This window comes from Gobio gobio (genome assembly GCF_949357685.1).
Source record: "Gobio gobio genome assembly, chromosome: 22".
In the NCBI taxonomy this organism is placed as follows: domain Eukaryota; kingdom Metazoa; phylum Chordata; class Actinopteri; order Cypriniformes; family Gobionidae; genus Gobio; species Gobio gobio.
This window is the reverse complement of record NC_137118.1, coordinates 30549470-30573684: the sequence shown is the minus strand read 5'-3', so window position 1 is coordinate 30573684 and position 24215 is coordinate 30549470. Positions and strand designations below refer to the sequence as shown.

Sequence of the window (24215 nt, the reverse complement as noted above, 5' to 3'; positions counted from 1 at the left end):
TTATAGTTCTATAGTTCTACTATTGTTGAATAGAAATTTATGCAAGCACATTCAACAAGTGGGAATCCACTTTACCTTGTTGCAGGTCAAGTATGCTCTGATCAGTGCCCAACGCTGCATGATCTGTCTTGGCGATATCGCACGATATCGTGAACAGGCTAGTGACTCTGCTAACTATGGGAAGGCCCGCAGGTAAGTTGTTAAACAGGGTTGTACGTTAACTTTTTTTGCACATAGCACTGATGCTACAGAGGTTGAAAGTTTTGTAGCACAGGCCAAAGAATTGTAGCACATGTATAAAACGTCTGTTACCATGTCTCAAAAATACTATAAAATACAAAACAGAGTATTTAAGAATAAATATAATAATAACAATTATTATATTTTACAGAAAACCATAAATCATTAGAAAGGTCTATGGTTTTATTATAAAATCTTAAATTATGATTAAAATTTTTTTGACTAAAGTCTTAATTTTTGTCAGGAAATGCATTCACTGAGAGAGAGAAAAAAAAGTACTGTACACTTCTCTAAACGCGAATCTATCACTGTACAGAATATTATAAAATAATATAATTTCTGTGATGTGTGAAGCACGTCAGATCACAAAAGTACGTTATTTCAAACACCCGATTAAATGTTCTCTTTTGTTGGACAAAAGGTTTGTAAACGCTTCTCATTACAAGTTTGGAAAGATGTTTGGCACATGTTGCTAGTGTTGGGTACGAGTCCACCTTTGTCGAGTTCGAGTCAAGACCAGTGTTAATTTCGATGACGAATAATTTTCGTCCTAATTTTCGTCAACAACCTTTTTTCACTGACGAAAACGAGACGATAACTTAATAAAAACTACTGTTGGATGACAAAAACTATGACGAAAACCTACTGTCATTTTCGTCAACAAATAAAAACGAGACGAAAACGTTAGGGAGGGTCGATTAGGGAAGAGATCCAGTCAGAACTGATATCCTGTGTCCACACTTGATTTGAACGTGCTGATCTAACCGCTGGAAAACACGGCGCTGTTGCGCGTTCTACAGGCTCACCCCCGCATCCCCAATACAGCGCTTCAGAGCGGTTCACAATCCATGAATAGCGCACATTTATGCCAGGCAATTGTTTATGATCTAATGCTGATGAATAATGACAATGTTTACGATGTTTATATAGTAATATGATTTAGACGGTTGTAACAATGCATATTTTATCTCCTGAACTTGAATGAGCTCCTGCAACTGCAATAGTAAAGCGCAGACATTTCAAAATAAGAGTCAAGGTGTATTTCGAGCTTGTTTATAATTTAAAGGTGTCATGAACTGGCTTTTTTATTTTTTTATTCTGTTGTCTGAAGTCAACTTATAATGTTTGTGTGGTTTTTACATTCAAAAACATCATAATGAATAAGTAATAGGCTATTTTCTGCCTTGGTTTTGAGGCTCTCTGAGAAACACTCGGATTTGATGGGTGTGTCGAATTGAAGACTTGGAAGTAAACGCCCATGGCTAGGATTGGATAATATTTGCATATTTAATGAGCTTCAGCTACCGTCTGTCCCAGGAATCGTCTGGGGGAAATGCTCAGAGAACTCGCAAAATATCAAACAAACACTAAATCTCACACACACACACACACGCACTCGCGTGGACACACACACTCACGCGGACACAGACAGACACACACACACACACACACACTCACTCGCGCGGACACACACATAACGTTACAAGTCTCTCGTGTGACTGGATAGACACATAGGCCTACACATAATCAATACACAATCGTACACATATCAAACGATCTGTAACAATGCAATACTATCACGTATAAAAAGAACATGTTTTACTCAAAAAAGTGTGCTGCACCATTCCTGTCGGGTCCAATATAGATGGAACAGCATTGTGTTTCAATCTCAATATGTCTGCAAATCCGGTGTCAACCTGTGCCTTGTTTTCAAACGATTCCACGGTGAAATGAAGCGAACACACGTACCGTCTTCCCCACGTGAGCTGGAGCTTCATTAAAAATAAAGTTCAACCACATATTCCTAATATTAGGATCCGAAGGAAGCTAATGCAGCGACTGTGTTCTTCCACAGCCATGAATAGCGCAATATTGTGATATCCTCGGCATGTTTATTGCTGCTGGCTAGCGTAATCCGACCAGCTCCATGAGTCGGTGGGCGGAGCTACTGAATTACACGTGCTTATAATTCTGTAGAGGCGGTGTTTCGTCGCGCGATGACGTAAGGATGAAGCACAAGATCGTTTTCTGGGCCTGGTGTCTATAAAAGCTTTTCTTTGACTAACAAGAACGTTTTCAGCTCTGAAACTTACAGGATATTCTTATATAACCATGAACTCTTATATATCAAAAGCTCAAGGGAAAGTTGATTTCTCAATTCATCCCCCCTTTAAAGTCACGCATTATATATTCATTTTTGATTACACAATAAACTGTATTTAATTTAATTCCCATTTAATTCATAATCAGGAGGAAAGACCAGTATTTGACACATATTCAATTAAGTATCAGGGTTATAATAGTTAACTAAAACCATTTTAAAAAAAACTTAACAACTTAAAATTAAATAAATGTTAACTGAAATTAAAAAAATAAATAAACAAACTTATTTGAAGCTTTAGCTTAACCTGATATGGCCTACTAACTAAAACAGAAATACAAAGTTATAAAAACTATATAGATGTTTAAAAAAAAAAAAAAAAGTGAATTGAGCTCTTTTGTTCAAAATTACGTCAATGTCAGTTCAAGTGACAGTCAGTTGTGTAATGCTTAAATTCTTAATGTATTACAATTAAACTAAACTCATTAGATTTTAGTCGACTAAATCTACTGTAAATTTAGTCGACTAAAACTAAAAACAATTCAGGTGACTAAAATATGACTAAAACTAAATGGCATTTTAGTCAAAAGACTATAACTAAAACTAAATCAAAATTTGCTGTCAAAATTAACACTGGAGTGAGTGAGTGATTTTCTCTTTGTCTTTTGTTGTTTGATTTACATTACAGCAGCAGGTTCATTGGACTGCTATATTGACGATTAACTGTTTACATTTATTTAAGACATAACCGACTGTGTTTACATGAATACTCCGGAGTGTCAGGCTTTATTTGACAGTCCAAGTGTAAAACATTAGATAACTCGTTACTGATGATGCACGATGAGGCGGCCTCATTTCTGTCTGCCGCTTTAAGTGTATGCACACAAAAATCCGATATATATTTATCGTCATATCGCCCAGCCCCAAGTTATTTGGATTTAAGTTGGTATTAAAAGTTATAATCAGCAACTTACATTTTTCTAGGTTTTCTTTGAACATGTCAGTAGTAAGTCGTGGCAGACACATCAGTAAGAGTTGATTTGCAAAAGTGCTTCTTTTTACCGGATTTCTTGCAAATAAATTCTTTATGATTTTCATAAGCAAAACAAATTATTGCTGACTTTGAAGACATTGTCCTAGCCACGCATTGCGATCCAGTGAGTGATGTGTGTTTTGTTTGCAAGCATAAGATGATGCCACTGCTGCCTGCCGGTGTGGTGCAGTACAGGGTTCCCACGCTTCTTGAAAGTACTTGAATTTCAGACACATGAATTCAAGGTCTGGAAAGTACTTGAAAACAAATATAGGTCCTTGAAAGTGCTTGAATTAAATTTGAAATAAATTTTGTTTAGAATGGTGTTATTTCAAAAATTGTCCTACAGTATATGTGCTATCAAAGACAGAACGAAACGTTGCTTACGTTTGGGGGATGAAGGGGTAGCGGGAAAAAAAAAACTTGAACTGATGGAGAGCAGTACATACACTTGCTGAAAATGAAACGTCTTAGTACACGATGTAACTTTACACATCACAACATGTAAATAGGAAAATGTTGCCGTTATTTTGTCACTTATTGAGCAGTAGGCTAGCTGGAGCCATTCACCTCCAGTCTTTGTGCTAAGCTAGGCTAGCGGTGGGTGCCTCAGACAGAGTTATGGCACGCACAGAGATGAGAGTGGTATATATGGACTTATCTAACTCTGGGGGATATGGGGAATAAGCTAAAGTCCCAAAAAGTCGGCGTGTTCCTTTAAGTAGCCTACTTTAAGAGGTCTTTCATGATGCTACGTATGCTGGGTTATGAATCTGATAGGTGCTTGAAATAAAATAAATGGTTCTTGAAAAAGTCCTTGAAAGTCCTTGAATCTGGTGTTCATGAAAGAGTGGGAACCCTGGCAGTAAAATGACAGGTGTGGGATGATTTTAGACTCTAAACGATTAATGAATGCACGCACAATTATCCATGTACTAGATAAATGTTATGAATGTATCTTACTAGCCACAAACAAATGCCATTCGATTTGAATCTGTGGAATTCGGGTTTGAATGATTGTGCAGCGATTTGTACATGTTTGCGAATAAAAATGTTCTGTTCTGCATTCATAAATCATAAATTGCTCATTCAAAAAGTAATCTGTGCATTTGTGAATCAGGTGACACGCGTGCATTTATTGACGTCTTGTTCGAGTGGATCGCGTTCGGTTCATTTGGATTTTGAGACTTCCTTTTCGCAGTTTACAGTATTTCAAGACCCGCACACACACAAACAACCAACAAACAAGCCAATTGCTATTCATTAATGTGTCAACGATTTAAAAAATTTGCAAATGTGCGTTACTACACTGAAACAAATGCTTTTCAAATGGTGTCTGTAGAATTAAGATTTTCATTAACGTGAAGCATTTTGTACCAATAAAGTCATTTTTTTGAGTATAAATGTTCTATTTTGTAGTAAAGTGTCATAATTTCCACGTGCAAAAAGTAATCCGTGCATTTGTGGATCAGGTGATGCGCATGCATTCATTGACTCGTTTGTGAGTCGATCCTATTTGATTCATTTGGACTTTTGAGACTTTCATTTCGCCGGTTTGGCCTTGCACGATCCACACATAGAGAGATGTGTAAGAAAACCTGCTGCCACTAGATGGCAGTATCTGCCAAAACAGACACCGGCACCGGAATCAAGCGTTCTCACCCATATTATGCATAAGTGGCTTAAGAAAGTGATATTAAAACACCAAATTCACTACACACTTTATTTATAAAACATATTTTGTAGGCTACAGACAAGCAGAAAAATATGAACTCAAAACGGGAATGTTTCCTCGTTGTAAAGATAACGCTTAACAGTAGGCTAACATTAAAATCATAGTCTAGCCTACTTTGTATAGGCAAGCAGATTAAATCAGGTTATGAACAATATTTTCTCATCACAACATTATTCTCCAATAGAAAACATGCAATGCTTAACATGCAATATAGCGAGTGGATGTTCAATTAGGTGTATAGTTTTATTATCACCATCTTACTGCATTAAGCCACGTTAAGCGTTTTCTTTTAATAGGCTCTACGGTAGGAAACCGCTTAGCCTAGGCTACAGGCAAGAGCCTAGAATATAACACAATGCAATCTGGGGATTTCCTCCCTTAGAGCCCGTTAAGAACGCTTAACGTGAAACTCCCCAGTTGCGCTCATATTCTAGGCTTCTTTTTATCTGCTAAATTAATAATGTATGCAGGCCTATACGGAGTTTGGTATTTTAATGTCTTACTACATTAAGCCAGGTTAAGTGCTTTCTTTATAACGGGTTTCTTGGAAAAGGCTTAAGGTAGGCCTAAAATTTTATTCTGGACTCGTCTGTTTTTATATAGCCTACATATAGGCTACTATATAGCTAGCCTATTCTTTATTAGTGAAGTACAGAATTTGTTCTTTTAATACTACTGGTTATAATTAAGCCATGCACGTTAAGCGTGCAGAAAAATGCTTAACGTAATTATAGAGCTGCCTTTTTGCACATGCTTGCCTATGCTTTATTAATAAGAGTTTGGTCTTGCACGGTCTTCATAATGCGTTTTAGAATATTCCCGAGGAAACAATGTGAAACTTTGCGCGTTTTGAGTTCATATTTAATGTCACTGTCTTGCATTAAGTAAGCTACGCTAAGCGTTTTCTTTTTAACAGTGGATGAAATGCCCTGCACGTGATAGCCTACTTTGCGCGTCGCATTCATATTCTAGGCTCTTATCATAGTAAGCGTTTTCTCACATAAAGCCTATTATAAAAGAAAACGCTTAACGTGGCTTCATGCAGTAAGACGGTATTAAAACTGAGTAGGCTATACACTTTATTGAACATGCTATTGTAACAAAGTTCAAATAGCAAGGAGGAAGAAGACAATTAAGGGTAAGCATAACTGGAACTCGTGCTTTTATTCATAACTCTCTTTGTCCAACACAAAGTAAACGTTGCGCTTACAGCGCTCTAAATAACTCAGAACTATATAACTTGTTTCCTCTCAGCTTTCCAGCTCCCAGTGTCCGCACAAGTTCCCAGTCAGTCTCTCTCTCCTCCATTGATGATTTCCCTCAGGTTTCATACTGTCTCTCCATGCCAATCACTGTAATTAAACACAGGTGTTCATCATTTGAACTTGACCTAGGCCGTTTCTCAATATGCGTTCTTGTCTGTACTTGTGTCTTCGTGGACTTGTGAAACGTCATCAGTCGCTGCCCAAGTACTGTTCCAATTCTAAGTTCACATCTAGCCATAGACAAGTACAGTTCAAATGCCCGGATGTGTCCTTGATCCGCCCCTTTTATCGAGGATGCATCGAGAGGAGACTTCAGACAGACCGGTATCCCAGAATGCATCTCGCACCAACGGACGCAACGATCAGTAATGCCCCCCAACACCCCCCGCATGATAAGCTGAACTAGGTTGTGCGCGAGCCTCTACTACTAAGAACGTAACCGAGAGCAGAGCAACATTATCATCAATTAAAGTAATACTGTTTGCATGTGCTTTATAACAGAGCCTCAACGGGGAACGGCATTGTTTTGTCACATGCAACACATCCAGAATACACATCATTTCTGCTTAAAATAAGCCTAAAATGCAAAACAAGACCAATTTAGGATAGTAAGAGTTATTTTTAAGCACAAGCCTTGTAAGTAAAAAAATGTTTTTTTTATGTATTACTTATATAGTAGTATAAACTTGTGAAAATTAAAATATTAAATACAATTATAAAATGTTAAAATATTTGTTAAATAGTTTTATTTATCATATTTATGTTTTATTTTGTAATGTGTTTTTGTTAAGTCATGTTATAATATTGTTTTGAACTGCTTGTTATTTACAATGGCAACTATTAACTGTTTAAAAAAAAAAAAATTGGGTGCGTTGAATTGTATTAAATCCACATAAAAATCCTAATAATCAAACTAAATCATAATAATTATTAATGTTAATAATAATATAGAGAGCCCACAACAACATATAAACAAACAAAAACATTTAAAAATATATTGTCCCGTTTTTTAATTAAAAGATAATAACAAATGAGATTAGTGATATTTTGACCACTCAAATAGGAAATGTCCCCGGTTTCCATTTCAGAAATCTGGTCACCTGAACGACATTTGTGTGGCTAATGTTTAAGATTTTTTTGTGGTGTTTTATGACATATTTCGTTTTATTGTAGCCTGAAATATACGTTTCTCTATACCAAGTAGGCCTACGCGAACTTCTGACTTGCGTCCGTGGTTAATTCAGGCTCGCCAAGTTCAACTCCGGAGGACTCCCGAGGGCGGGAGGACAATAGTCCGGTACTCTGCTAATGGAACAGCAGCGTTCTTGATAGTGTTATTCAGTGTATATATGTATATTTTAGGCTACAATAAAATGAAATATATGATAAAACACCACTCTGCCTCTTTTCATTAAAAAATATTAAACATATTATAGCCACACAAATGTAGTGCAGGCAATGTTATTGCATGTATATTTATAACAAAACGAAATATTAAAAACCCTGCCTCTTTTCGTTTACATAAAAAAAACATTAATATGTGGTTCAGACAAGTGTGATTATCACTATATAAAACACAACTCAGTCTATTTTTGTTAAATGTCAGTTTGTTTTTAATAGCCAAAAAATATAAAGTTATGAAACTTCACTTTGCCCTCAGTCAAAACGATTTGCCAGGGAACAAATTATAGATTCATGAGACCAAAGATCGCCCGTTTGAAGACGAATTATATCTGAAGACATCAGAGCCAGCGGCAGACGTCAGAAGGACTAGCCGTGTTAAGGCTGCTTTCGGCGGGAAGAGCGCCCACTGATCGCCGCTGATTGACTGGATCTCACAACTCCGAAAACGGCAGATACAATTTTTCAAAAAGGCTCCTCTGTCACAGCTATATTGCAAATTAAGCATTTTATAATGGTTTTCTTTGGGAGAAAAATGTTGTGAGGAACAATGTTGTGTTCATAACCTGATTTAATCTGCTTGCTTATACAAAGTATGCGTTATTAATACCTTTTTAATGCTAGCCTACTGTTAAGCTTTTTCCTCGTCTTTATTATGCTGCGTTCACACCAACAGGGTTGCCAACTTTTAAGATCAGGTTGGAGTGAGATTTCCATCTCCTCCAGGTAGTCGTGGGTTTGCTACCCCGGTGCGCACCGAGCTTCGTGTGACAGCTTTCACATTAGCAATTTTTCATGCGAACCATGCCACTTTTCAAACTAAACTGCCAATAACGCAATCTCACAGAGCTTGCAGAGATAGAGCAGCATTTACTGCAAACTGATTGATCCGCTCTGAACAGTGCTGTGCTTCAATGGCACATATATCTATTTATTTATGTAAAAATTGAAGCCTTTGCGATTTCATAATCTCACTATGCCAAATCAATCAATCGTGCAGCCCTAGTCACACAAGCACAAAACAAATTCTCACTTCACACAAACAAGCTCTGTCTCGCATGCTAAACTGAATTGAATTGGTGGAACATAAATCTTTATCGCCCCCCCCCCCCCCCCCCCCCCCCCTTGAGAAGTCATCGGTTAAGTTGTGGTGTTGTTTTCACATTTCAACACTGACAATTTGTCTTTTCTCATGTGCAGTTGGTATCTAAAAGCTCAGCAGATTGCGCCGAAAAACGGTCGACCCTACAACCAGCTGGCCCTTCTAGCAGTGTACACGGTGAGACCACCAGCATAGCATAATATATAAATACAATATATAAATCTATAAATATAAAAGTATTTGCACTTTTATTTAGAAATTATTTTAAATATTTTGTCTTAGACTGGCAAAAAAATCTTGTAGTCTTGTCAGTTTTGAACTTATTTTTTTTCTTCAATAGTTGCTTGTATGTTATTGGCTTAAATTATGACTATTATTAACATGAAAGTTAAACTAGTTATTTCTCCTCCCATCTCTTTTTTTAGAAGCGAAAGCTGGATGCTGTATACTATTACATGCGTAGTCTAGCCGCTAGTAACCCGATCCTCACAGCCAAGGAGAGCCTAATGAGTCTGTTTGAGGAAGCCAAGCGCAAGGTATGCATGTTAACACCGCTGCTCCAAAATAATTTAAAAAATGTTTTCTGAGTGTCATATTTGTTCTCCCAACCTAGGTTGACCAGATTGAATGTAGACGAAAGCAGGATTCAGATGGCGGTACCCATGGTTCCAGAGGTCATGCAGGTGGGCGTCGTGGGGAGGACACCTCACGTGTGGAGATCTGGATACGTCCAAGTGGGAATCCAGGCACTTCTCGTCCAACAGGCAGTGAATCGGGAAAGGACTCTGAGCAGGATGGAGAGCTTGGAACTTTGAGTGCCAGTGATGTGAGTGCTTTTGAAAACAAGTGTTATTTGTGCTGGGTTAAATATGTCTTGAGGTTGTTACACTAACATAGGGTTAGTGTTTAGATTTATGTCACTGCCCAGATCTTTCACTGATCTCTTAACTCTCTCTGTTACAGAGAAATTACCAAATAAAAGGCCACCGTTGCCAATACATATGCTGACAAAAACTGTGGATAAAATTTTTATATTTTTTTTAAAACGTTTTTTAAGAAACTAACAGCCTGTTGCACTATAGGCAAGAAATATTCCTCTGAGGCACACAAATGTTTTTACAAATGTTTCAAAGAGGCAGACGCACACAACGTCATGAGTACAAACACACGTACAAACACCTGCACGCATTAGGGGGCCAAAGAGGTCACGTCAAGTTATTTATAAGTGCACAGGATGCACTGACTATGAGTCACCCATCAGGGGGAGAAAAGAGCATCATTGTGCCCTCATTTCGGTATCCTTGGATATTTGCCCATGTCAGCATTAAATGCACACTTACTCTAAAAGAAAGCTGACCTCTTTCCACCCCACCATTGTTCTTTTTGATTAGATTAGATTAGATTCAACTTTATTGTCATTACACAAGTACAAGTACAAGGCAACGAAATGCAGTTTAGGTCTAACCAGAAGTGCAATAGCAGCAAGTGCAGGATATACAATGGTTGCGTAAGTGCAGGACATAAAAATGTTCTGAATATATATAAATATGTATAAGTAGAGAGATGGTTATTACTATAAGTAGAACTGAATTTACAGATGAATATATACAGTGAATAAATATACAGATGGCTATTACTATAAACAGAATTTACAGGTGAATATGTACTAGAATGTAATATACAGATGGCTATTACTATAAACAGAATTTACAGGTGAATATGTACTATGAATATAATATACAGATGGCTATTACTATAAACAGAATTTACAGGTGACTATGTACTATGAATAAATATACAGACGGTTATTACTTGAACAGAATTTTACAGTTAGAGGTATACAATAATATGTTAGGCTAATATGAGGAATATAGCAGTGGATTAAGTTAGTACAATAAATTATGGACAGAGCTATCCGAAAGAAAGTGTAAAAGTGCAGTGGAAAGTGGTTGCATATTCCAGTTAGAAGTACGGTGCAAAATGCAAATGTAAACATTGTTACTGTAAATACAGTCGGCAGTGCAGATGAGCATAATCCAGTTACGGTATGGTGGTGCAGAATGCATAAGTAAACAGTTGTTACTGTAATAAACAGTCGGTAGTGCAAATAACAAAGTGAAGGCAGATGTGAGGTAGGAGAGTTCGCAGTTTATGAGGGAAGGGGATCAACGGTCTCCAACCTTTTGTAAAGGTTAGCAGGTTGTTTTGAGCCCTCTGCTTCTGGCTTCAGGCAATACACTGATTTCATTAAATAAGAGCGTTGTAGGTTCATCACCTAAAAAAGGTGCTCCTCCTGTGGCGAGTTGGTCAATTTTCTGACCATTTTGTTTATACATGAACTCTTGGTGACTGCACACAGCTATGGAGCTATTGGTTTCAGTGGGGGAAAACATGAGCTGTTTTTTAATAAAGTTAACTCTTTTAGCTAAAGGTAAATTGCAAATTTCCTCATATTTTTCTGTCTTTTTCTTTACAGCTCAATAAGAGGTTTATTTTGAGTTTCCTATACGCTCATGGAAAGCTCTTCACTAAAGTAGGGTAAGTCTTAATGTCGACAGATTCATTGAAAACACTGTTTTTGTGTTGTTTTGCCATTAAATTCACCTTTGACATTGAAGGTCATCTCAGTCCAATTTTTGAAGAGAACCTAGATTATGTATCATAAGCAGTGTTGGGCACGTTACTTTAAAAAAGTAATTAGTTATAGTTACTAGTTACTTCTTACAAATAGTAACTGAGTTAGTAACTGAGTTACATCATTATAAAAGTAACTAATTACCAGGGAAAGTAATTACTGCGTTACTTTTTTCTTTTTCTTTTCAAATGTTCAAATATGTCAAATAACTTGGATGCCCCCAGTATTAGATATGTTAAATGAATGAATTGGACACTAAATAGAATAAATTATTATTATAAAACATTGTACATTAATGTACACTATTGTAATGTTGCTGTGGGACAATGTGAGAGACACCTATCAAATTCAATGCATTATTGTAAATATTATCAGTAGGCCTACTATAGTAAATATTGTGTAAATATTATCAGTACTATACTTTCCTTTGGTAGTGGAGCTCACGTTATCACCTGGGTTTTTAGCCACTAATTTTGTGGCATATGATGATGTGAGGCGCTTCAGAATCACTTTTTCTTCCTGGGCATAAGTTGCATGTTACATAAATATTCTTACCTTTCACCTCAACGAGAGAAAAGTAGCGCTTATGCTTCCAGTTTGCGAAAGCTACCTTTGAAGTCGTTGGACCATCGCTGAATGTGCATATGCGTGTGCGTCATTGGTGTGTGTGTGTGTGTGTGTGTGTGTGTGTGTGTGAACCATAGACCGTGAAAAAAATAGGTGTGAACTCAACCTATCAACTTCAACCTTGTCTCCCATCCACCAATCATCATCAGTTATGTGCACCACCGCACCCACCCCCAACACGCATGGCTGGTGCGCGCGCGCGCTCACACACACACACACACACACACACACACACACACGTTGCAGGTCTGACTGACAGAGAGCCTGTTCGGATGAAAAGCGCTTCAGTGAGCTCAATTATAGTAACGCGACTAACGCCGCTTTTTTTCCCTCAGTAACGCTAACGGCGTTGTAACGGGAGGAACAGTAATTCGTTTGATTACTCGTTACTGAAAAAAATAATTCCGTTAGTAACGCCGTTTATCTGTAACGCCGTTATTCCCATCACTGATCATAAGTAACGTTTCCTTTGAGGAACTTTTTGGGATCAGAACAAGTTGACTATATTGACTGTAATGCATATTTGAATTGTGTATAAAGCAAATTTGATTGGAATGTCCTGCCTTAAAAATATAAACTGTTGAAAAACTGTTTTATTCAGAATTTTTTTCAATGGACCTTTTAAAAAAGACTTGTCAGGGCTCCAGACTAGCTTTTCCAATGGTTGCAGTGGTGCTACCAACTTTCTCAGTTGGTCGCACCAGCACATGAATTTTTTTTTTTTTTTGGAGATACAACATGAGATTAATCAATGCAGGCCCGGTTCCAGAATCAAATCACTGAGGGTGCTTCTGAAATTACTGAGGGTGCTCTAGTAAAGTGCAGATGTAGGCTAAGCAATGGTTACACCATAGCAGTGTACAGTGAGGCATTTAAGATTATTTTAGATTATATTAAAAGTTTATCACTTTTACCAATAATTGGAATCGAATTTAAAAAATATTTTGCAATGAATAGTTTTCTATTAGTCTGCTTTAGTGCTGGGCGGTATGGTCAAAAATGTATATCACAGTATTTTTCAAAATGATACCAGTTTCACGGTATATGATGGTATTTTTTCCCCCATGCATGGCAGGGTGTTAACCACATTTTCTACTGATTGAGAGGGGAAATACTGCAGTAGATTGACTAAGAATGCCCTATTTTACTGTCATGACGAGTGAATATTGTAGAAAAATTCCACTCTAAAATTAATACAGGTTTGTATTACCATATCACAAAATGATATGGAAGCTTATGTATAGCAATATTCAATTTGCAATGCAATATGCAAAATGGCAATGCAATATGTAAAATGGCAATGCATTTCAGTATTTAAATTAACATTTTCCATAACGTGTGCAACATTTGGAGCAAAATGATCATTCAAATTGAATAATATAATTTACATTTGCTATTTCCTACACTAGTTTTAACTAGGGCTGTCAAAAGATTAATCGCGATTAATCACATCCAAAATAAAAGTTTGTGTTTACATAATATATTTGTGTGTACTCTGTATAATTATTATGTATATATAAATACAAACACATTCATGTATATATTTAAGAAATATTTGCATGTATATACTGTATATACATTTAAATAATTTATATTATATATAAATATAAATATTTTATATATAAATATAATACATTTTTCTTAAATATATACATGCTTGTGTGTGTTTTTATATATAAATAATAATTATACACAGTACACACACATATATTATGTAAACACAAACTTTTATTTTGGATGAGATTAATCGCGATTAATCTTTTGACAGCCCTAATCTTAACATATAATTTAAATATACATGTTAACGCTTTATAAGTCTCAAAATGAAAATGTATTACAATAAATGATTAGATGTGTTTAACATGTTCAAGCAAAAATTGTAGCAAAATTATAATTTAAATGTTATTTTTCTTAATTGCATTTATACTCACAGTTAAGATACTTGCGATTGCATTTTCATTATATGTCCCACAATGAATGCAGCAAAATTCAGTGTGGAATTGAAAATGCAATCCGAGCCGATCAAGTCTCCGCCCCGCCCTGTCAATCATCGCAGTGGCCAGGTCTTGCAAACATGGCGGCAGCAGAGCTATTAGAGCGAGGCGTTTACTGGCAGATGAAGTGGAGCAAGAACACAGAAATGATTATGCGCGTCTGTCAGTGACTGTTCTGTTAGACCAATACGTTATTAGAACCATAGATATTTATGGTTAGATCGTCTCGCAGAGAACGCGTCTGGCACTCGTGCACCTTAAAGGAACACGCCAACTTTTTGGGACTTTAGCTTATTCGCCGTATCCCCCAGAGTCCATACATACCATTTTCGTGTCCGTGCATGCCATAACTCTGTCTGACGCACCCACCTTAAGTCTAGCTTAGCACAAAGACTGGTGTAAACGGCTCCAGCTAGCCTACTGCTCAATAGGTGACAAAATAACACCAACATTTTCCTATTTACATGTCGTGATGTGTATAGTCACAGCATGTTCAAATAACAAGGTTATATGAGACAGCCATCTTATAAACATACATACTGGGGACAGGAAAATAATGCAGCATAATTTTATTCAGCCGTCTAGCCATTCTGGAGAAAACGGTGATGTCATCAGTTCATTTCAATTGTCATACAGTGACAGTGTGGGCTTTAGATCAGTAATTAGATCAGTAATTTAGTTTATATGGTTAATTTAGTTAAATAATTAGATTTATTTTGATATTTAGTTGAAAAATTTAGTGTCCCCAACTAGGGCTGTCAAAATGTCTGAAAAGCTAAATTCGAAATTCTTTCATAAATATTAGCAAAATTCGAATTATATATTCGAATTCTAAAGGCAATATTTAAATGTTAGATGGAAAATGTACTGTATTGTCTCCTATGGCCACAAGAGGGTGCAAGCGAGCGCAACAAGCAAATGTAAACCAAATCAAGCATCGCATATTTTATTGAAATGGAATGACATTCACTTTTTATAGTGCATTAACTTTTTTTAAACAATTGTTATTAAATAAAATATAATTTCATTAATGAGCATGTAAGGAAAATTAGGTAACAAAAGTGCATTAAACTGCAAGTGCATCAGTAACCTGAGAAGACATGCTTCAAGAGGCAACGTAATGTGGACACAAAATAGCAAACGGACATTCAGAAACAATCCATTTCCACTCACTAAACATCAACATATTGTTGGTGAAAAACACCAAACAGTCAACTTGACCTGCAGCGAGTGCTGAGCGTTTTTGCTGAGGTATGATCAAGTATGTCTTTGCCAGCTGCGCAATATGTGGATACATATATACCGCTTGATTTTTGCCACCAACTGAGAGGATTTTCGTCAGCAGGAAGCATATCTTCTCTTTCATTTATATCCATCTCATTTTCCTAAGCCCTGATTGCCTTCTTCTGCACTGCTCTGTGTCTGACTGAATACGCCGTTGAACAGGTTGCCCATTTTGTACGCCTTTTTACAGCCGCACCGCTGTACTGGATAAACAAACCGCGTCAGTTACGTCATCATCATGTCTCGCGTGCCTCTACCAAAAATTTGAATGCACAGTTTTTGCATTCGAATGTGCTTTTTTTTTGTAAATTCAACGAATATTCGAAATTAAAAAAAATTTTTGACAGCCCTATCCCCAACTGAGCACGCCAAGCCAAATAGCAAAATCGTCTTCCTTGGTTAAATTTTCTGAGCAAATGCGATGGTACTTGATGTTGGCTACAGGTGTGTTTGGATCTATATCCAGAGCAAGCAGCCATAGATTCATCAGGTCAGCTTTTTGGATTGAAATTCTATATCATGGTATTACCTTTTCTCCCTTGTTTATTGTTGCAGTTCTTTACAATACAGCGAACACCCATGATTGTAAACTATCTAGTAATTGCTGACTATTACTCCAACTCTGAGCGAACTCTCTGCTCTTCACCACGGGGCTTCTCAGGTGCTGCAAGCTAATCACTCCGCAGAAGTAGAGCAGTGCTGCGCCTTCTTAGAATATAGTCCTCAGTATGTATACGTTTATAAGATGGCTGTGTCTCATGTAACCTTGTTATTTGTACGCGCTGTGACTATACACATCACAACATGTAAATAGGAAAATGTTGGCGTTATTTTGTCACTTTTTGAGCAGTAGGCTAGCTGGAGCCATTTACCTCCAGTCTTTGTGCTAAGCTAGGCTAGCGGTGGGTGCGTCAGACAGAGTTATGGCACGCACGGAGATGAAAATTGTATGTATGGGCTTATGTAACTCTGGGGGATACGGTGAATAAGCTAAAGTCCCAAAAAGTCGGTGTGTTCCTTTAACACAAGCTCGTCGCGTGAAGTGAGCAGTGGTTTTCAACAGGTTATTTTACTCTCAAATAATCATCTTAGACAAGCTGTCCTATCAAATCATAATATTATTTTTTTATTTCATATGTTGATTATGAAAAGTGAGCAGCAAGAGTAAGATGCTGATTCCGTGACGGGCCTCTTAATACCGGGGATATGTCGCCACATTTTTTTAACCAATAATTTTCCTTTCGTCTGTATCAGCTCAGCGCTGAAAACCAATCAAATGAGTTACTCGACAAAAGTGCATTATTGTTACTAGCAACAGCATTCTTTGACAAAAGCTGTCCAATCCGTTACAAGGAATGTTAATAACTAATAAAAATATGTTTTTCAATCCAATCGCTACTGTGGCTGGTATACAAGGCAAAGTCACCTGCCACTTTGAAAAAGTACCCGCCATTGGCTGGTGTCGGGTGCTAATTTCCCACCCTGGTCAATAAAAAAAATAACTGGGGAATCACCAAAATACAAGAATGATTCTGCATTAATTTATTGTAAGTGGTGATCGACAGTGGATAATATTATATAATATAATGAACTGACGGTAACAAGGTTGCGCTGTTGAAGCTCACAAGCCTCATGAGGAGAAATGGAAAAAAATCAGCGTCGCTCACACAGAGAAACTCATAATAATAACATTCAGCACAATAATAGCCTCATTCCTGAACAAATCAGCCGTTTGAACAAATCGACTCACTGATTCACTCATAAAGACCTGCCGCCACCTACTGGCAGTTTAGTTTCATGTTTAAACATTCTTTCCAACATTTCTTATTTGTATTCAAAAAAATATTTAAAACAATCTCATAACATTATTTAATGCAGTTGTAATTTTTCAGTGTAAATTATTTAATTTGATTGGTATCAGCCCTATATAGTCTTATTCTAATTTAATTTATTGATACAATTTAAGAATATGAAAGGAAAGCTGAAGCCTAGCCTATATTTAATAAGATTAGGGGGAAAATGCCCTTATAAAAGGTACAAATAGATTAACCCCTAGGAGTCTGAGCTGTTTTGGGGCCCTTTAGAGTTTTGACATGCTCTTACATTTGTGCATTTTTCAGTTACTTATAAACACATCAATGGCAAAAGTGTAATTACACTGTATTCAGCACAAACTGGGCTACCATAATATGTGAGCAACATGTATGTACATGCTTGTATTTTTGAGAGAATAATGTTTATGCATGATATTTGAAAAAAGAAAAAATGTGTTTTAAAGGGGTGGTAAACCACGATTTCACTATTCTAACTTTAGCTAACGTGTAATGTTGCTGCTTGAGCATAAACAACATCTGCAAAGTTACAACGTTCAAAGTTTAAAGCAAAGGGAGATATTTGCTTTTAAAGAAATCAGTTTCTAAGGACTACAGCAAACTACACATTCACCCAGGTTTTGCTGACATCACCAGGCCCAATATTTACATAAACCCCTCCTCCGGGGAATATGAAATAAGGGGGGCGAGGCAATTTTGTATCGCCGCGGGGAAGCGTTAGTAGGCTGTGTTTTTGCCGCAATGCCGAAGAAACGCTGTTATTTTCATCCGGATTGCAGGTCTGGGGTACTTGCTCTGTTCAGCCTTCATAGGGACGGGGGTGCGTTGCAGAGCGTTTAACATACAGCATGTTATATGCACGTGTGTTTGAGTCAGCGGGGAATCAGGCGCGCGCAGGGCTCCCTGCATCCACCGTCTTCGCGATTTCAATGCCAGATTTGCACAACGTCAGCTGCGTGAAAAAAACACTGCCGGTGCGTGGATGCGCGCGCTGCACATTTCACGGAGGACAACACAATCTTCCACAAACTTCGCGAGTTCAATACAGGATATGCACAACGGCTTGTCCTGAAAGCTGGATTTACAAACAGAAGCTGTTTACGGGCCACAACCTGTAAGTCTGATTTATTTTTCATCAATGTGTTTTCCTGTAATAGGTTGTAGCAAGGAAGTAAACAGATGACAGCGCTGTTCTGCAAACCAGTCTGTTAAATGCTCATTCATACTTAACGTTATCCGACGAACACCTATCGTTACAAACACTAACGTTAAAATCTCAACAGCGAACCTGGCATTAGTGTAAATGATTCTTTGATTAGAGCTTTTATGTATTGTTTATCTACAGGCATGCTAAACATGGTTCTGTGTGTGATTTGGCTAACTTACTAGTTAAAGCCAGTGCTTAGTGTTTGTTTTGGGTTAGTTCTTGCGACAGATATTTGGCTATAATCGTTCTAAAAATACAAAAGTTAAAGTGCCATTCAGTAGCGATCATTATAGATCCGCAGTCTTTACTCTCGAGGACTGAACAGCTTCTGCTCGATCATCTTTACTAAAATGTTCTGGGTCTGATTCGGGCGGTAAGGGGCGTGACGTTTCCGACGTGCACTGCGGTTAGCGAATCACAACACACTGGGCCAGCTAACCAATCTGAGCCCACTGCGTATTTTTGAGGGACTGGCTTCATACAACCCGGAAAGCATCAGACCGTTTTACAAGGAGGGACAGAGCAGTGTAGAATAAAGGTCAAATATATGAAAAATAAGGCAATTTTTTTTAAAACGAAGCATGAACACGTTACAGTGCACCCCACAAACACAATCAAGCCTTCAAAAGAATGTGTTTTACCACCCCTTTAAAATTAAGGCTTCAAAACACACAATAGATATGTCTTCACAAGACCTTTGATTATTGGGTGTGTTTGTTTAGAGTTTTTGCTTTAAACTTTAAACAATTTGTAAAACATTTTTCTTTACTAACCCAGTATGCGAGGAGGCGTGAACGACCATGATGCATAATGAATGAGCTACAGGTACTAGATTTTAGGTTTACTAGATAAGAACAGTAACAGTAAAAAAAAAAAAAAGAATTCTGAGGGGGAAAATCAAAATGAAGTGAATTTTTACTTAAAGCAAGCTAAATTATCTGCCAAAACAAGATTTAAATCAGAAATGTGTTTGAAAGAAGTCTCATGCTAAAAAAAAACTGTTGTGACACTGAACCCAATTCAGTATACAACAAATAACTGAATAACTGGTAATGATGAACATATTTTATAAGTAAAATATTTGGGATTTATAACAACATGATGCAATGCAATTATGATTTTGAATAGTATTGGGTGAATTCAGTTTGATTGGGACACTTTTCCCAGTCATTTCAATGGCAAACATTTTCTGAATCATTTGATTTTGTAAACTATCATACACACAATACTCAAATATAATTTTGAGCTTCAGTTCATTTATGAGACACGCATGCCAATGCATGATCACCAGCGCTGAGGCTATTGTCTGCTATATTGGTATCAAATATACCATTATATCAGTCTGTTATATTATATCAAATATATTAAAACATTGATTAAAATTAAGACACAATTTATACCAAACGAAATTCACTTTAAAAGAAAGCAATTGATTTTCTACAAAACAAAACTCCAGAACCATTTCTGACAAACGTTGATATTAAATTAAAAAAAATAACATTACGGTATAATATTTAAACATCAATATGAAGCAAAATACCGGTACTATATTTATAGCATCTGAGCAGACATTTGCGAATAAAAGCTTTATTGATGTGACACTAGGCTCTTTAACAATAAACACATCATAATCTTTTTCCCAGTCATTTCAATGGCAGACATTTTCGGAATCATTTGATTTTGTAAACGATCAGATACACACAATACTCAAATATCATTTCGAGCTTCAGTTAATTTATGAGACATGCGTGCATTTGTGTTTAATATTCACAGATGCTAACAGAATAAACTTAGCCTACCACAATCAGCCCTGAATCCTCTGGACAGAACATGAACAGCTCTCCATGAGGGAAACAATGTATCTGATGATGTATCTGAACTATAGCGCTTCACTTGATCTGTTTGTATGAGTTGATGTGTGGGCGTGGCCGCATTAGCGGATAATGAGTCAGATAATGAGTCGACTGACATCTCCAACTTTTCACACAGATTACATAAACACAGAATATTTGTTTTCGTTTTGATTTAATTTATTTAAAACCTGACATTTCAACGTTTCTTTAGACAAATGTCTCATATTTGTGTGATAAGTTTTCACTAAGCTACAGGTCATTTTCTGAAGAGAATCAGATTAGACATCATTTACAAAGAGGCTGCAGATTGCGCATCATGTGTGTTTTCTTTAATTTGCAAAAAGCACAACAATTTGTTTTTATTGTGACTTTACACAAAGAAAATAGAAACTTAACAGATTATAATGATGTATAACACTTGCCTGAACGATATAAAACGACTGAGCTATTTGAGTCTCTTTGGCACTGATAAGAGAAAAAAAAGAGCCGATCGCGCCGGCGCGACTGCCGACTCGAGAGGTAAAGCTAATAGAACTAGATATTTCAATCCCTTTAGTAGGAAACTCTTGACAGTAGCAGACGGTGTGGCGTGGTGAAAAGAAGGGTATGGTATGTCATTGGGATCATCAGGTGGGCACCCTGCTTCATCGACGTTTCGTTGGTTGAAGCCCACAACGTCTCCAGAAGGCTCAACGGTGTACCCAGCGTCCCAGGTACACCCCCCTCCATGCCTTACCCTCCATATCCCTGATGGGCTCTGCATGGCAGGGTCGTCCTTCTCCCTGAGTCAGGCCTAAGCCTGACTGCATACCATCTGTCTCTACCTTGCTGCCCAGTTAGAGTCTTTACGCTTGATCCAGAGCCAGTTACTGCTTTTTTTGGCAGAGCTTGACATCGACTTGATGGCCTGTTGGAGAGAGCGACCCTTCACCCCTATTTTTTTTAGTAAGCTGGTAGTAGATGTGGCAACAAATCCCCTGCGTCCCACCTCTACTGGGAAGATGCTGGTCTTCCAGCCGTTCTGAGATGCTTCAGCTGCCAGGTCGGAATATTTGTTCTTTTTCCTCTCATAAGCCTCTTCAATCCCATCTTCCCATGGTACTGTTAATTCTACAACATATGCAGCTTGTTTGTTGGAGACCACAGGACCATGTCTGGCCAGAGTGTTGTAGCCACTTTTTCTGGGGGAAACACAAGCTTCTTATCAAGGTCTACTTCCAAATTCCAATCCCGCGCTGACTGAAGGATGCTTGCATCCTTAGATGTTGTACTATTCTCTTGATGTTGGCCAGCTGGTAAGAAATTTGTGAAGTTGACCTGTCCTGCCGATGTTTGTGGGAGATTGTTTGTGGTGGTTCGCCTCTGTTCCATTATTGATGCCAGCTCTCTGAGTACTTGGTTATGCCGCCAAGTATAGTGCCCTTGGGTAAGGCTTGTAGTACACCCTGATAGAATATGCCTTAGGGATGCAGGTACTTGACACAGGGAACAGGCAGGGTCTTCTCCATACCACTCTTTCAGATTTTGGGGGGAGGGTAGCAGGTCATATGTGGCTCTTATTACAAAACTCAGCCAAGCTCCCTCCATCTGCCAGATGTCACGCCAGCTGAGCTTTTTCTTCTCCAGACCCTCCCTGTTGGTCCATCTCCCCAGCTTGGCCATTGGGTTAAATATGCAGATTTAAATGCGTCGAAGCTGATTGAACACTGGTGAGAATATTGCTTCAGAATAATCTCATTTAACTCTGCAGATCACCCTGATAGATAACCAGAATTGTAAGTCAGAATGTAAACTGGGTCACAGATGGTAAGCCCATACAGTTTTTATTTATTTATTAGAATATAGACATTAAGAGAATAAATTATGCAAATACTTTTACTTTTAATACTTAAAGTACATTTAAAATCAGGTACTTTTTACTTAAAGGATTAGTTCACTTTTAAATAAACTTCTGCTGATAATTTACTCACCCCCATGTCAGCCAAGATGTCCATGTCTTTCTTTCTTCAGTCGAAAAGAAATTAAGATTTTTGATGAAAACATTCCTGTATTTTTGTCCATATAATGGACTTCAATGGGCCCCAAATGGTTCAAGGCTTATACCGTGCCCAAGCCAACAGTGCCTAGTGTGAGTACACGTGTACGTTCAACTTGTAAACACTACGTAATTGCGTATTACGTGACGTCACGAACGCGCATCACAGAACAGAGCAAGGTGATAATTTATGCTTATTAGACTTAAACTTTTTTTTTTTTTTAAATGACTGATCGTTTCGCTAGGTAAGACCCTTATTCATTGTCTGGTATCGTTTAAAGCCCTTTGAAGCTACACTGAAACTGTCATTTGGACCTTGAACCGTTTGGAGCCCATTGAAGTCCATTATATGGAGAAAAATCCTGGAATGTTTTCATCAAAAACCTTAATTTCTTTTCGACTGAAGAAAGAAAGACATGCACATCTTGGATAAAATGGGGGTGAGTAAATTATCAGCAAAAGTTTATTTAAAAGTGGTTTGGAAAGACACTTTAAAAACTTCCAATTGTGTACAGTATGCAGATAAGTTCCACAGGGGAAAGGAGGGTGAGCCTCCTGTGGACCCCCTCTGTTGCCAGCAGCCAATCGCAACACTGGAATGGAGAAGCGCCAAATTGCAATCTCCTCCTATTCGGAAAAGGATAAAGGTACCCTTTCAACAGACACACCTTGTTCTGAGTCTGTCCAGCGCGGATGAGACTGTGACAGAGCAACCAAGCTCTGAGTCTGTCCGGCGAAGATGAGACTGTGACAGAGCAACCAAGTTCTGCGTTTTTCCTTGAGAGAGACAAACAGTTCACCAAGTTCTGAGTCCTGCAAGGATGAGACTGAAACAGATCACCAAGTTCTCTGTCTCTGGTTAATCCAGAGAGACAACAAAAGATCTGAGGATCTGAGTCTACAGCTTGTGAGGCAGCAACAGATAAGACCACGTTCTGAGCCTCCAGCCTGTGAGGAAAGAGACATTAACAATCACTACGTTCAGAGTTTTTAGTCCAGCGAGACGACTACAGCACGTCCCGAGTCTCCATGCCAGAGAGACCAAAGCGGATTGACCAAGTCCTGAGTGTCTGACCCACAGAGTCAGAAGACACACAGAGACATTTTCAACAAGGTTAAGCTCAGGAGAACAAACCTTCACTTCGAGGTTCCTTCGTCTGCGTGTTCCAGGACCTTCTGCACCTACTTCAGGGCCTCATCTGCGTGTTCCAGATTTTAGGAGCCTTTGGTGCTCCAGGAGATCAGCATCCCACAGATCTTCGTGTTCAAGACTGTTGAAACGGATTCCAGCTCCTTTCCCCACTGCATTGTCACCCAGCACAACCAGTGGAAGAATCACCGCCACCAGACTGCTTATTCAACCACGTGGAACGTAAATATCACTTAACCAAACCTCTATCCAGAAACCATGGCATTGTTGTATATTATCAGTATATGATTTTCTAATTTACATTAGAGGTCATTTAACTGATGCTAGTTAATAACAAATAATCTTTCGTTTATTTGTTTGATGCATAATAAGGTTCTTCACCTTAGTTTCAGAGAAACAACAGTTTATCTTTCCATAAGATAACGCAACTCTTCCATAGCCACACTCAACTTAATCACATGTATTTTATGTATCTTATGCACTTTATTCCTTTATCATTCATTGTATTCACTTAGTAGTTGTGTTAGTTATTAGGGCCCGAGCTCCGATGGTGTGAGGACTCTATTGTAATTGCTCAGACGATTCTTCTTCTTCTCCCAAATTAATTGCATTTTTGAGGACCTAAACATGCTCGAAAACAGTGGTGAAAATGTACGTCTGATATGGCTTTCAGAATTAGGCGTGGCAAAATGGCTCGATAGCGCCACCTACAAAATTTCAA

General features: G+C 37.8%; 1 protein-coding gene across 1 annotated transcript in view; it reads left to right on the top strand.

Annotated features, from left to right (window-relative positions):
• Nucleotides 1-24215, top strand: part of smg6 (SMG6 nonsense mediated mRNA decay factor) — a 98792-nt gene that overhangs the window by 47834 nt on the left and 26743 nt on the right. Inside the window, exons 5-9 of the mRNA XM_079805380.1 lie at nucleotides 86-192; nucleotides 8976-9054; nucleotides 9303-9413; nucleotides 9491-9703; nucleotides 11354-11415. Of these exons, the coding sequence (XP_079661506.1) occupies nucleotides 86-192; nucleotides 8976-9054; nucleotides 9303-9413; nucleotides 9491-9703; nucleotides 11354-11415 (572 nt within the window). The remainder of the gene's footprint in view (nucleotides 1-85; nucleotides 193-8975; nucleotides 9055-9302; nucleotides 9414-9490; nucleotides 9704-11353; nucleotides 11416-24215) is intronic.